Genomic DNA, 13,006 nt, shown 5'->3' with positions numbered 1-13,006 from the left:
TCTTGATTGCGTTCACGGGAATTCGAACGTGGAAGCAGCTCGACGCAGAGAATTTTCAAAGTGCAGATTTTCTCTTCAAAGATTGGTTTGATGACGAAAAGAAGCAAGCCGTAAAGCAGGAGCTACAGGGGTTGATTAATAAAGAAGAAATGATCTCTGATGCTGTGGATCTTCTAGCTCAGATGAATATCGAGGAAATTGCGAAGGCTATAAATGTTATCAAGGAACTTCGACCAAAAACTTGAAAGCGATGGCTGATCGATCAGGTCACACAAAAGAATCTTCGAGGAAGAGTAGACTCTCTGGCTGTGTCAAGCTTAGCGTGACATTATCCTCATATTTTACTCTTTATTGTTATATTTTTGTGGCATCCTATAACAAAGTTTCATCAGCTGCTATATGATAAAAGCATGTAATTTCAACGATTTCAATGATTGCCGTTTCAATTTTTTATGTGACTGTTCAGTTCAGATCAACGATTTCGCGTTCTAATTCCGGGAAATAGACCCATTCGGCTAACGCAATGTTGTACCCAATTCAAATCCTTTGAATTGGGCATAAAATGTTTTGTTCAAAGTATTTCCATATCATTTAAATGTGAATGCTACATTACAATGCAAATGCAATAAACAAAGAATCTTAACCCTGGGGGATCTGAATTGGGTACAACATTGCGTTAGCCGAATGGGTCTATAGTGGAAGCTGACTGTAGAACATCTGTGGTGGAATGAAACAGAAAATACGCAACCAGCAACTATCTTTATCCATATCTTTCAGGAGCCGATGATATTTTTATCTTCATTCTTACATTTCTGGCATTTTATAACAACAAGATTCCAGCAGCATAATTTACAATATTTTCAACAGTTTCTCCGGTTCAAATTTGATTGTTGATTCATGGAAGTCTAGGAACGTCTGTAGAACAGAAACACAAAATGCATACTCAACTAAATATTTTAGTTTCGAAAAAGAAGAAGAGAAAGGAATAGCTAATTTTGCATTCTTGAATTCTTTTTATACTTCCATTGTAATTTTTTCTCCTTTAAAAACGATCTTTAATAAACAGTCTCCTTCCAGGGAGCAAATTAAAGCCAGTCTAGGATTCAGAACGGGGTCAAAAGTTGACATACTTCCGGGAATGTTTGTCTGTATTATAAAACTTAAACAAAATTTCCGTGGGATTGCCGAAGCGTAAACACCCGACGTTTAACTGCCGTGCCGAAAACAAAACAAAAAAAAGGAAGAGCTACAGGGGCGCCCAACGGTTCCAGCCTCGTTCCAAGGGAAAAGCCATGGGAACGAGGTTGCCAACGGTTCGTTTCGGTGGAAATTTGTTCCGAAGGCCTTAATCGCCTCAGAAATTCGGATTTAGTCGTAAATAACTTCTGCAGTTTTCTTCAGCAAAATGCCAGCTCAAAACTAATTCCTTTCGCTTTCGAAGAGGCAAAGTTTATTTCGTTACCGGATACCAACATTCTAAGAACACTTAATAAAGTTACACGACAACTCGAGACGACGCTTCATCTCTATTCTGAAGTCTGGAAAGTCCAGAAATTATGCACAATCTACATTCCTGCGAAAAATGGACTTACTTCCAGAGGAACCAAATTTTTTTTCAAAAAAACTTTATTCCTACAAACTGAACAGGGAAAAATTATATTATAATTTATGGATAAGTGTAAAAGTTAATTAATGTGTTTAAATAAACAGCATTTTTCACCTCTTTGATTACAAATAAATAGACCTTTTAATGTTTGGATAAGTCATTGACAACCGTTTCATTTGTATAACGTGGTACTTAATTGTAAATGCAGTCAAAAATGAACTTGTTTTTTTTTTTAATTTTTGCTTATTAATTCATGTAAACCAAGTCCTCATTTCATTATACATGATTGCAATTGAAATGTTAGAGTAGACTCATTTGAAAGTTTAAATAACTGAATTGCGACTAGATCGAATTTTTATTTTGCAACAATTTGACTGATAATAAAAAAATGAGAATATACGTCGATACATATTCCAAAGTACTAGTTTAAAAAGTACCACAGTCGATCTCTCTTAATCAATACCAAGCGAAATCAGTTCTTTTGTTTTGCGTTCGACGGCTTTGATCGTCGGATGCGTCTTCTTTCATGTTAGTTATTAGGGTTGTAAAATTTTGGGGCATTTACTTGAAGAGCTTGATTGTAGTCGATCAGAAATCAAATCCCTTTGATGTTCTAATTAACAATTAGATTATGAGCTCGAGATTTCTATCGCGTGATAGTTGATGAGGGCGAAGCCCGAATCAACTATCACGCATAGAAATCGAGAGCGAATAATCTAATTGTTTTAGTATAAATCTACTAGTCGTTCAAAACTAAACAAGTAAATTATCTATTTCCTCATCGCAGACACTTCGAAAACGCAAAGAAGCGGGCGCCATTTTGTTGAAAATCGCTACTCACTATCTATCACAGAATAGATAGCGAGTAGCGTAGCCAATCAGAGAACGGCATTCGTGATAGAACACTAGTAGATTTATACTAATCTGTGATAGATAGTGAGTAGCGATTTTCAACAAAATGGCGCCCGCTTCTTCGCGTTTTCGAAGTGTCTGCGATGAGGAAATAGATAATTTACTTGTTTAGTTTTGAACGACTAGTAGATTTATACTAAAACAATTAGATTATTCGCTCTCGATTTCTATGCGTGATAGTTGATTCGGGCTTCGCCCTCATCAACTATCACGCGATAGAAATCTCGAGCTCATAATCTAATTGTTAAATAGATAGCGAGTAGCGTAGCCAATCAGGGAACGGCATTCGTGATAGAACACTAGTAGATTTATACTAAAATAGAATAGAATTCTATGATCACTTAAGCCTGGACTTAACCATACGATATTGGTAACGAGACATTTATCCAGTTTCTCCCTAATTCTTGTTTCAAAGTAGAAGATGGATGTTAGCCAATCCTTATTGCAACCTCGTCCTGCGGCATACGGTTACCGGCCTGACCAGAGCACCTTCACTCGTGCCTAGTCCACTCCGGGTGCTCTTGAAGCTGACGCTGGCTAATTTCTGACTCTTCAGGAATTTCTGAAACAAAATGGGCAAAGGAATATTTAACTAGAGATAGTTAAGAAACAAGATAGTTGTCAGGAAACCTCGTCGCTTCCGCACTTATCTTCTAATATGCACCAGTGAACAACGAAGTGATAATTAATGATTTTGCCCAGAAAAACAGTGACAGTGAGAAAATCTCGTTATTTTGAGAATTCATATTTGGAGCGCCGGCACCTGAGAAGAATGACAATTTATCGCTAACAACAAGACATAACCTGCTGATATTGTAGCAGTTTACTGTGGCAAGTGCTTCTGGAGCTTATTCAGTGTAATCAATGAGACACAGTGTGCTAAACCATCAGTGTACATTTTATTACCAACCTACCTTCAGCGGCAGGCTTTAACCAATAAACTTTAATTATTTCCGGGGAGGTCTATTCTGATATACCTGATGATGCAGCTGGGCACAGGTCGAGTCTTCTTAGAATGTCTACGATGTTTTCAACCTCATCCTTTCTTTCTATTGCCATGGAACCATTGTTCTTGTTGCAGTACTCTAAAAACCTAGTAATTATCATAGCAAATGTATGAGATGTCGAGAAACAATCTGCACAAACACTGATGTCCACTAAAGAATTAATAATATTAATAATAATAATAATAATAATAATAATAATAATACAAGAATAAAATCTAGTAGATACAATTTGATTCCATTAAAACCTGAGTGATTTCACAGTTTGCTGTCGTAAAATTGTAAAATATCAACATGTTGTCTATAAAAGCTAATTTATATGGGTTTGGTTCAGAATTTCCATTGATGTAACAAAAATACGTATACCCTCATAACAAGAATATTCTAAATAAATGCCCAGTCCCAGGGTTTCCAATCATAAACTAAAATGAGTGAAAATTCAGAAACCTATCAATCAACCCATAATAAAGTTTCTATAGAAGTCTAGGAAAGTCCAGCTTGGCCGTTCTTTATTTCGAGATCCCTCTCCTTAACGTCTAAGTTTCTCCTTCTCGGGGTTCTCGATCCTCTTAGGCATAGGAGCGCGCTCCGCAAAATTGCAAAGGACACTTTCGCCCTGACCCACGAAATTGTTGTTGCGTAGCTCCCTTGCTTTTTTGCAGATAATAGCTCGGCTAATCTTGAGTGGTATCTGAGGCATTCGTCAGCCATCCCTCCCGTCGTTGTAAACACCAGTGGGGTGAATGTGCCTTGCTCTATTTCTGTGATGCGAGTGTTGTATTTTCGCTTCTTTTCATTTTCATGAATCCTGTAAATTTGCTTGGGGCTAAGATCTCTATACGAGTCCGCATTGGGATGACACACCCTTATATCGAAAAATGCAGCTCTCTGTCTCTCCCAGAAACCCCTACAGTGGACGTCAAGGCGTGCGTCAGGGGCTTGGTTAGTCCCTCCTCCCTATTAATAATAATAATAATAATAATAATAATAATAATAATAATAATAATAATAATAATAATAAACTAATAAATCTTTATTAACATACACCAAGCAGCTGAAATTGTTATTTACAAGTTAAAAGTTAAGAAAAGAACTATTAAAACCTATTTACAATTCATTCCGATTTCGAGACTAATTTTCAAGCACAAAACTTTTTTAAAGAAAATACAAATGTCATAATAATAATAAAAATAATAAAAAAACAACATCTTAATCAACATATTCCAAACTATTTACAAGTTAAAAGTTCCAATTCTAAAAAAAACAATTCACAGAAAATCAAAGGACACCCGCTTAATAATAATAATAATAATAATAATAATAATAATAATAATAATAATAATAATAATAATAATAATAATAATAATAATAATAATAATAATTGTTCACGGTTCAGCGTATTGGCTCCTCCACCTTAAGTTGATCAAATTGTATCGGTAACAACAACTTATAATCACAAATAAAACAAACGAAAAACAAACAAAATAAGAAAGAAAATTAAAGCAAACGGCTTCGGACAATCCAACAAGGTTACCTATTTAAAGTTAACCCGGAAGATTGGCAAGACAATGTTCGATATGAAATTTCTTATTAGCTGAGTATCAACTCAAACTCGGCCACGTCATTAGGCTTCAAAAGCCAATCAAACTGGCGCTGTTTATTCTGCGAGCGGCCTGATCTCGCTGGGCTGGGTTTTGCGAAAGATTCTTTCGGGTGCCAAAGCCAACCTCGAGTTTTATACGACCACCCAAACGGAAAATCTAGTCAACGGTACAATGTAGCTTAGCAAAAGACTGCTGACAGGTGAGCATAACTGAAGCAACGTTTGCTAGGCAAAAGTGTTGTTGCTACTAACCTTAGCCAGTTTTGGTCCATGCAAAGCATGTCTGGGTTCCCTATTACAATCAGTAGAGCTTGGGCACGGGTAATAGCTACATTGAATCTCTGAAAATTAAAAGTTCAATGAGTAACAATCAACATAGTGATAGCTTGGCAAGGACAATGTTGCATGATTTGCACACCCGTTAGACAGGCCAGTCGATGTAAAGCGTTAGAATGCTTGGCCTTCAAAGGGGTAGGCTGTTCAGTGAGACCTTTTGGAAACTATCGGATTCTAAAATTCTCATCTTACTTTTTCGGAAGAGCGTCTGCCTACCTTAGGGTTATCTAAAAATCCAAGATGGAAATCTCTGTCCATGTCTAGATACTCTCTGTTAGTACTTCGAACAGTAGACAGGATAATCACTCGTCTTTCTTGACCCTGAAACTCCTCCACACTCCCGACTTTGATCCCGGCACCAAAGCGCCTCTTTTCAATCATCTTCTGAATCTTTTGAACCTGACAGAGAAATAAGGCACCGTTATACTGTCCAAATGGTTTGAAAAGTTAAAATACTAATCAAGCCGTCTGCTTCCAGCGTGTCTTTGCTCCTCAATTTCATTAAGGACTGCACACACGAGAGGACAGATGCCAGAAATTTGTTGTAGTGACTAGTCCTTGGTACTTATGTCATCGAGAGAACCACCTATTCATGTCAAAGCCTAATCTAAAATTTGGCCCCTTAACGTAAGTCTTCTCCTGTAACACTACTAGTACCCTGTCTCCTTGTGTGTACCAACCTTTATTATTACAAGCTAATTGTGACTAGGGGCGCTGGGATACTGTAATGTCCAAAACTGCATGACAGCTAGTTAGTGGAGAACACCTCCCGTATTGCCAGATGGATTCCTTAACTTAAGACAAAGCAAAACTGGGCCATATACACCAAGTCTTACACGCTATTCTCGACGTATTAGCCTACGCGAAGCATTGCAAATAATAATTTTAAAAAATCCTACTCAAAAATTCGTAACAACCAATGGCTGACAAACCTGTATCCTCCATTAAATGGAGTGTACATTAAGGACGGTGCCTACTTTTGTTACTGCGCATACGTTCTGCACATCTTGAGATACTCGGGTTTCGTATGGGTGGTGCCTACAAGCAGGGATATGTTTGCGCGGAGAGAGCAGAATTTAGCAAGCGCTCTTGGTAAAAAAAAATTTGGAGTAACCATGCATTTTTCAGAGATAAAAAGCTTCAATTTGGAAGAAAAACGTCATACATTACTTAGTATTTTACCGGCTTTTTTTTAGAATAATTGTTGCTTAAATTATCTCCAAACAATGCGTGGTTACCCCCAATTTTCTTTTGGATTCCAAAAGCCCTTGCTAAGATTCGCTTTGCCCGCATAGTCATAAAGCACACAAATATACTTCTTTATTAGTGGGCGCCGTCCTTAAGTACAAGAGAAAAAGAGTTAAAACAATAACTGGAGATCACGGTGGCCGAAAGTAAAGAAGTAGAATCTGGAAATCATGATACATTTTGTTTAGCCTCGCTGCTGACTTACTTGTCTCTTGTAAGGAGAAATCACTCCAATCATCTTGGGTTGCAAGTGTTTTAATCCTTTGCTTCGCACACTGTCGTCTAACAGTTTCTTTAGGTAGCGTTCAATTGTCTCTACCTCAGGTACATTAAAGAATGAAGGGCTGTTCTCCTCTCTTTCGTCTTTGCCATAAACAGGGTGGAAGATGATCGGAAAACACTCGTTTGGCAGTTCCTCCCAGCCAAGCATCACGTTCCTGTAGTGAACAGTAAACAAATGAATCATGAATTATCCGTTACTGTCTGCAATTCCTGGCGTAATTCACTGGCCAGTAGCCATAAAGTGTCCTTCAAGGCTCTTGTCACCCGCTCACCGGTATACACCAGGGAATGTGAATTAAGTTCGTTGTCAAAGGAAAGACTGAACATGGTGGTAGAAACCAACACGGACTCGGCTCAGTGAGAGAGAACCATCAATGTAAAGTCAGCTAGCCACTCGACCACTCGCCTCCCAAAAATATAGGTGTACTTTAATGATAATTAATGTATGTGAGGCCTATGCATTTTTAGACAATTTTTCTTGCAACTTGTCTTGCAATTTTGTTGCGTTGCAAAACTAAGCTGAACGTTTCTTCCAACGTGCGTCGCAACGAATTGCCACTAAGAATGTCTAGTATAACGGCGCCTTGAAATACCTGTGCTCTCCCTGATTACAAAACGCTGTATACTGAAGCTTTATTTATAATGATCCAGCAACATCATGAAGGTGTTCAGTTTGTAAACCATCTCACCTGAAATCTCCAGCACATTCATTCAACTCGTTGTCGTAAAACAGTTGTTTGGGAATTTCGATAATGGCCCTGTGTGAGCGATAGTTATTCACGAGTTTCGTCAACAGATCCGAATTGTATCTTCCCTCGCCGGGATCCCGTAAATATGTGTCACAAGAATTCATCAAGCGTTCCAGGAGTGACTTTTCTATTAAACGAAAATAAAGCAGACATTTAGCTGGAGTAGGTCGAGAACGATATTAACCTGCGGTTCTCTTAGTTTCCCGCCGGGGATTGTTTCAGCCAAGCAAACGAAAGTAGAGCCTGATAATCGCGTGTCACAGCATTCACTAATTGTAAATGAAATTTCTAAGAGAGGAGCTAAAAGCAAATGTCTGGTTTACAGTAGACCTGCACCTTTCCCGCGCTCTATTCTCACTCGACACAGATAACCTGCAGCTTCTCTCAGCCATAAACAGTGCTGGTCGCCCCTAGTTCACACTCAAAAACTGATCAGAGAGGAGTGAAAAAAAGCAACTGAGGTTACATTTGAATGAATGAATGAATGAATGAATGAATGAATGAATGAATGAATGAATGAATGGATGGATGGATGGATGGATGGATGGATGGATGGATGGATGGATGGATGGATGGATGGATGGATGGATGGATGGATGAATGAATGAATGAATGAATGAATGAATGAATGAATGAATGAATGGATGGATGGATGGATGGATGGATGGATGGATGGATGGATGGATGGATGGATGGATGAATGAATGAATGAATGAATGAATGAATGAATGAATGAATGGATGGATGGATGGATGGATGGATGGATGGATGGATGGATGGATGGATGAATGAATGAATGAATGAATGAATGAATGAATGAATGGATGGATGGATGGATGGATGGATGGATGGATGAATGAATGAATGAATGAATGAATGAATGAATGAATGAATGAATGAATGAATGATGAATGAATGAATGAATGAATGATGAATGAATGAATGAATGAATGAATGAATGAATGAATGAATGAATGAATGAATGAATGAATGAATGAATGAATGAATGAATGAGTGAATGAATGATGAATGAATGAATGAATGAATGAATGAATGAATGAATGAATGAATGAATGAATGAATGAATGAATGAATGAATGAATGAATGAGTGAATGAATTTCTAAACAGGTCGGTGTTGTGTAGCTGAGGGGAGAAGTCCACTCTACTAATTGTGGACATCTAATCATTAAAAGATTTCCTAAATCTAAAATTAAATTAGTTGACTAAGGGCACCTAAAATACTAATTAAAAGTTTTAAATTTTTCATACATCCAATCATTTCCTTACTCAGATGAAAAACAAAACAGCGAGGAACTGAAAAGAAAACAGTTCTAATAGTACTGTGTCGCTATCATAGAAAGCACTTGATAATTCATTTTGGCTTTTTTGTTAACTGCAAACTGTTCAACTGGACAGATCCTGTCTTCAAAGGCTCATGTATTATATTTTAGGGATTTTTCACTTCAGTATTTTGTTTTGAGAAAACTCACGGAGACCAAATTCCTGCACAGTTTTTGACCTGAGTACTGGTCCCAATTGCTTAGGGTCTCCTGCGAGCACCAGCTGACCGCCCCTGGGGTTGTTAGGGTCCAGAAGGTCCGCTACAGGGATGATACATTCAGGCTCGGTCGCATGGCCGGCTTCGTCAATGAATATGTGCGTGAAATGATCGCGAGGAAAACTTGCAGACACCAACCTGAGAATAAAGGATTGTGCGTATACTTATACATTCTGCGGTTATCTGTGTACACAATTTTAGACAACATTGTGCCAATTTTGCTGATTGATTTCACCTGGAGAATTTCACCTATAAATATTGTGTTACGTATAACTGAGCCCTTCCCTATACTGACACCTAAATAGAAGTTATAATGGCCATATGTGTGGCCCATGGAGAGAAATGTTGTCTTTGTTGTTTTTTGTTGATTTGTTTGTTTTTAATGTAATAACTTTATTAAAATGTCTGTGCATTTCGTCTTACAAACTAGGTGCTCCACTTTCCAGACCAGAGCAGCACTCGGCCGGCTCCGGCGAAAAAATTGTGTTGAAATCAGTATCTCATGCACGAAAAAAGGCTGATCAGACGTGGCGTTCGGCGCGCGCTTGGAGAAGACATTATTAATAGTGTACATAATTATAAATCTCATTATGTTTCACCTTCCAGCAGTGACCAAAGTGGTGACGATTATGCGGTAGTTGTTCATCAAGTCCTCTTTTGAAGGATAAAATACTTCATGTACCACGGAATCAAAATTGACCACTCGGGCATCCTGTTAAAAAAGAGCTGAGATAGTTTAGTCTGCAGATTACAGTTGTTCTGAGACTATTACACTGCTTGAGAGGGCATGGTTTTGGGCCCGCTCTATTAAGGTTTTACACTTTGGGGATACGCAAGGCGTACCACTTGTGATATCATTACTTTTGGTTGTGTGACAACTGAGAATGATGTATTATATTTAAAGTGTCACAGGCATACTCGGAAAAAGGAAATCCGAGTGCTCCTATCAGGAGTCGAACCTAAGACCTTCCGATTACTAGTTCAGATGATCTACCACTGAGCTACAGGAGGCGCGTGAGAGCTAGCTAAGGCCATCACACTAGGTTCATGCCGGAGAAACAATTGTTTGACAATCAGCTACTTCAGCGGGAAAAGGCTTGGACTGAACAAAACCGAATTAAATTCGCTAGAATTACAGGTGGAAAAGGACTTTTACTTTTCGCCAAATTGTAGGAAAATTGGTTCTACCGATCAATTGCTTCAATGAAGGGGTCCATGATTCTATACGATAAAAATTTCTCATTTTCTCAAACACTCATTGAAAAATTTCCTGCAGAAAGTGACAAGACCGTAAAGTCTAAAACTCAACCAAACTGTTGCTCTTCATACGAATCTATTACATTCGGTTCCTGAGTCCAAGCGTTTGAGCATTACCTTAAGGGATTGTGGCACAAGTGCCCAGGGTCTTGATGCAGCATACATTCTGAATAGCTTGCTTTTATCAATGTGATTCAGCAGTCGATCGGCCAACAGGTCAGCGGCACTGTTTTCAGGCGCACAGGCAAGGATGACACTGGAGTCAATCAGGTTGTGTACCTGCGCATTATAAAGAGTAATCGAAATTTTCAACGCCCGTTTCCTGGAACATAACTATGTGTCTGGTTTGTCTTTTTGTTTGCTAGGCTTTATCGACTGAAAAGGTAAAATGAGATTCGAGCTGCGCGCCTTCGCCAGAGCGTATCAAGGTATCGTGGGTTGTGTGTGGTCTACTTAGTGGAAAGTTGAGCAACGCTATTGACCTGGGAGCATTGTAACGCGGCCGAAATAAGAAATTAGTCGTTGATTCCGTGGGAATTAAGCGATGCCCATTTAAATGAAATCAGTGGGATTCGTGAAAAAAATGTACTAGTTTAAGGGGCATTTTAGAGGAACTTGAAGTCATGGTGATGATTCCGTTCATGCAAGCTGGATCTCAAAAGATCTAGTCAGACAATGAGCGATGATATGACGACGAAAGGCGATAATTTTCACTTTAATTTAAAGGAGTCACTCAATAAAACCGAAAAGGGAGGGAAGTCCCACTGACCTGTTTGATCGCCTCCACCAGAGTAACAGTTTTTCCAGTGCCGGGGGGACCAAACACAAGATAAGGGGCAGGACGAGATGATCCTGACACGATCTTCTGCACTGCTTGCTGTTGTTCGCTGTTGAGATCGCGATTGTAATAGGTTCTGAAAAATCAGTAAACTGTGGATTAGCAAGAGGGTCTGACTATTTCATTGATATTTCGTTCCTGGGGATCTTGTCGAGTCCTAAAACAGGGTTCTATAATAATCATAATCATAATCATAATCATGACTTTATTTCTCAAATCTTTCTTCTATTTGATCTTTCATCCGCAGTTCTAATTATATGTTTCATATATCAACATTATTTATTCATCCTCCACAGGTACATTACGAACTCACAATATGGCCGGCTCTCTTTTCGCAACTGCTTAAGTTGCGTAGTAACTGCGAGGATATTTCTTCTATATGATCTTTCATCCGCAGTTCAAAATATATGTTTCATATATTCATAATCAACTTTATTTCTAAGCTATAGCGCTCATATTCTGAGCTCACGGCGCTTTACAGTGTGATAACCTAGAAACCTAGAGAGCACAAACAACAGAAATGAATCAACATCTATGCTTTTGTCCTCTAAGCCTCATTGTGAAGCTCAATAGAAATATTTCGAAAGAGGCCTATTTGAGGTGTACCAGAAACCATTACCGGCTCAGTCTGACGATGATATAGAATTATATCGAAATATTACTGAAACAAACCACCGTTTCCTTGCATTTATTGCCTAAATATTAGTCTAAATGCACTTATTCGGTCTAACTTTCGTTCTATTTCTCTTGAGGTGTACCGTTCGTTGCTTTTTTTCGTGGTCACGCCGTGCCTAATTAATCAATGAAGAGAAAACTAGGCCACAATCACTGTGAACTTCCAATTCACATTCACATGGGCTGATGGAAGTTTTGTTTAAAGGAATTGAACTTATTTACTTACTCCGGCGGATCTCAACTGAATCATTAAACTTACTTGATTTGCTTGCCTATCTCTTGTCTACGAGGAAGACTCTGTGTTTGGGGGAAAAGAACATGGCGCATTTCCGGTCTATTAACCGATGCAATGCTCTCACACGCACGGTGTTCCATCTGCACTGAAAGCCGATTAAATGTAAACTGTATGTTGAACTTCTTCCCCTTTATGAATGGCATGCTGTATAGAAAATACAAGAGGAGAGGGTTTTTTTTATGTCAAGGAAAGTTAACAAGACAAAGCAGAACCTCTCCTGGACATTCCACTACAGTAAACGAGGGGGTGCCATTTCAACTTTAAAATGTGTGGATGAAAGGTACCCATTGTTTTAAAGGGTCCAAGAAGTAGGATGTAAGTAACAGTGGGTAACAGTTAAATCCAGGTATTGAAAAATGGTCGCAAAAAATCAAGCAGGGCTCAAAGTTTATCTTTTTGGCTTTGGGAGAACTTGTGCTACCAGGTGTATACGAAAGGGCTACTTTTTTGTTTTATGGGACACATATTCAACCATCTGACCAGCCGCTATATATTACTCACTTTCTGTTAAATCCCAGTTTCACATTCAGCAGTTCAACTTTATGGACAATTCCTTCGTACCGACGCTGACGCACTCCTTCCTCATAAGCGTAAATTCTGTCACCCCTCAATACTGATGGACGGCTCTCCGTTAGGCCTGGT

At 38.6% G+C, this 13,006-nt stretch overlaps 2 protein-coding genes across 3 annotated transcripts in view; both read right to left on the bottom strand.

Annotated features, from left to right (window-relative positions):
* Positions 1-1,811: 1,811 nt before the first annotated feature.
* Positions 1,812-13,006, bottom strand: part of LOC146463872 (putative helicase MOV-10) — a 26,113-nt gene continuing 14,918 nt past the window's right edge. For both annotated transcript variants that reach the window (XM_085083900.1, XM_085083899.1), the window contains 12 exons: positions 12,866-13,006; positions 12,329-12,508; positions 11,326-11,470; positions 10,674-10,835; positions 9,899-10,011; positions 9,232-9,437; positions 7,681-7,867; positions 6,915-7,146; positions 5,678-5,860; positions 5,378-5,466; positions 3,496-3,611; positions 1,812-3,080 (listed from right to left, as the gene is read on the bottom strand). The exon at positions 12,866-13,006 is cut by the window's right edge and continues 2 nt beyond it. In XM_085083900.1, the coding sequence (XP_084940026.1) occupies positions 3,010-3,080; positions 3,496-3,611; positions 5,378-5,466; positions 5,678-5,860; positions 6,915-7,146; positions 7,681-7,867; positions 9,232-9,437; positions 9,899-10,011; positions 10,674-10,835; positions 11,326-11,470; positions 12,329-12,508; positions 12,866-13,006 (1,825 nt within the window). In that variant the 3' untranslated portion in view covers positions 1,812-3,009. The remainder of the gene's footprint in view (positions 3,081-3,495; positions 3,612-5,377; positions 5,467-5,677; positions 5,861-6,914; positions 7,147-7,680; positions 7,868-9,231; positions 9,438-9,898; positions 10,012-10,673; positions 10,836-11,325; positions 11,471-12,328; positions 12,509-12,865) is intronic.
* The window catches only part of LOC146463861 (small ribosomal subunit protein bS16m-like), a 167,910-nt gene continuing 160,484 nt past the window's right edge, over positions 5,581-13,006 (bottom strand). The window contains exon 5 of the transcript XR_014856776.1: positions 5,581-5,601. The gene's annotated coding sequence lies outside the window, so the exon portion shown is untranslated. The remainder of the gene's footprint in view (positions 5,602-13,006) is intronic.

Source organism: Pavona decussata, unplaced genomic scaffold (genome assembly GCF_977016875.1).
Source record: "Pavona decussata unplaced genomic scaffold, jaPavDecu1.1 SCAFFOLD_174, whole genome shotgun sequence".
Classification (NCBI taxonomy): Eukaryota; Metazoa; Cnidaria; class Anthozoa; order Scleractinia; family Agariciidae; genus Pavona; species Pavona decussata.
This window is presented reverse-complemented; position numbering and strand designations above follow the sequence as displayed.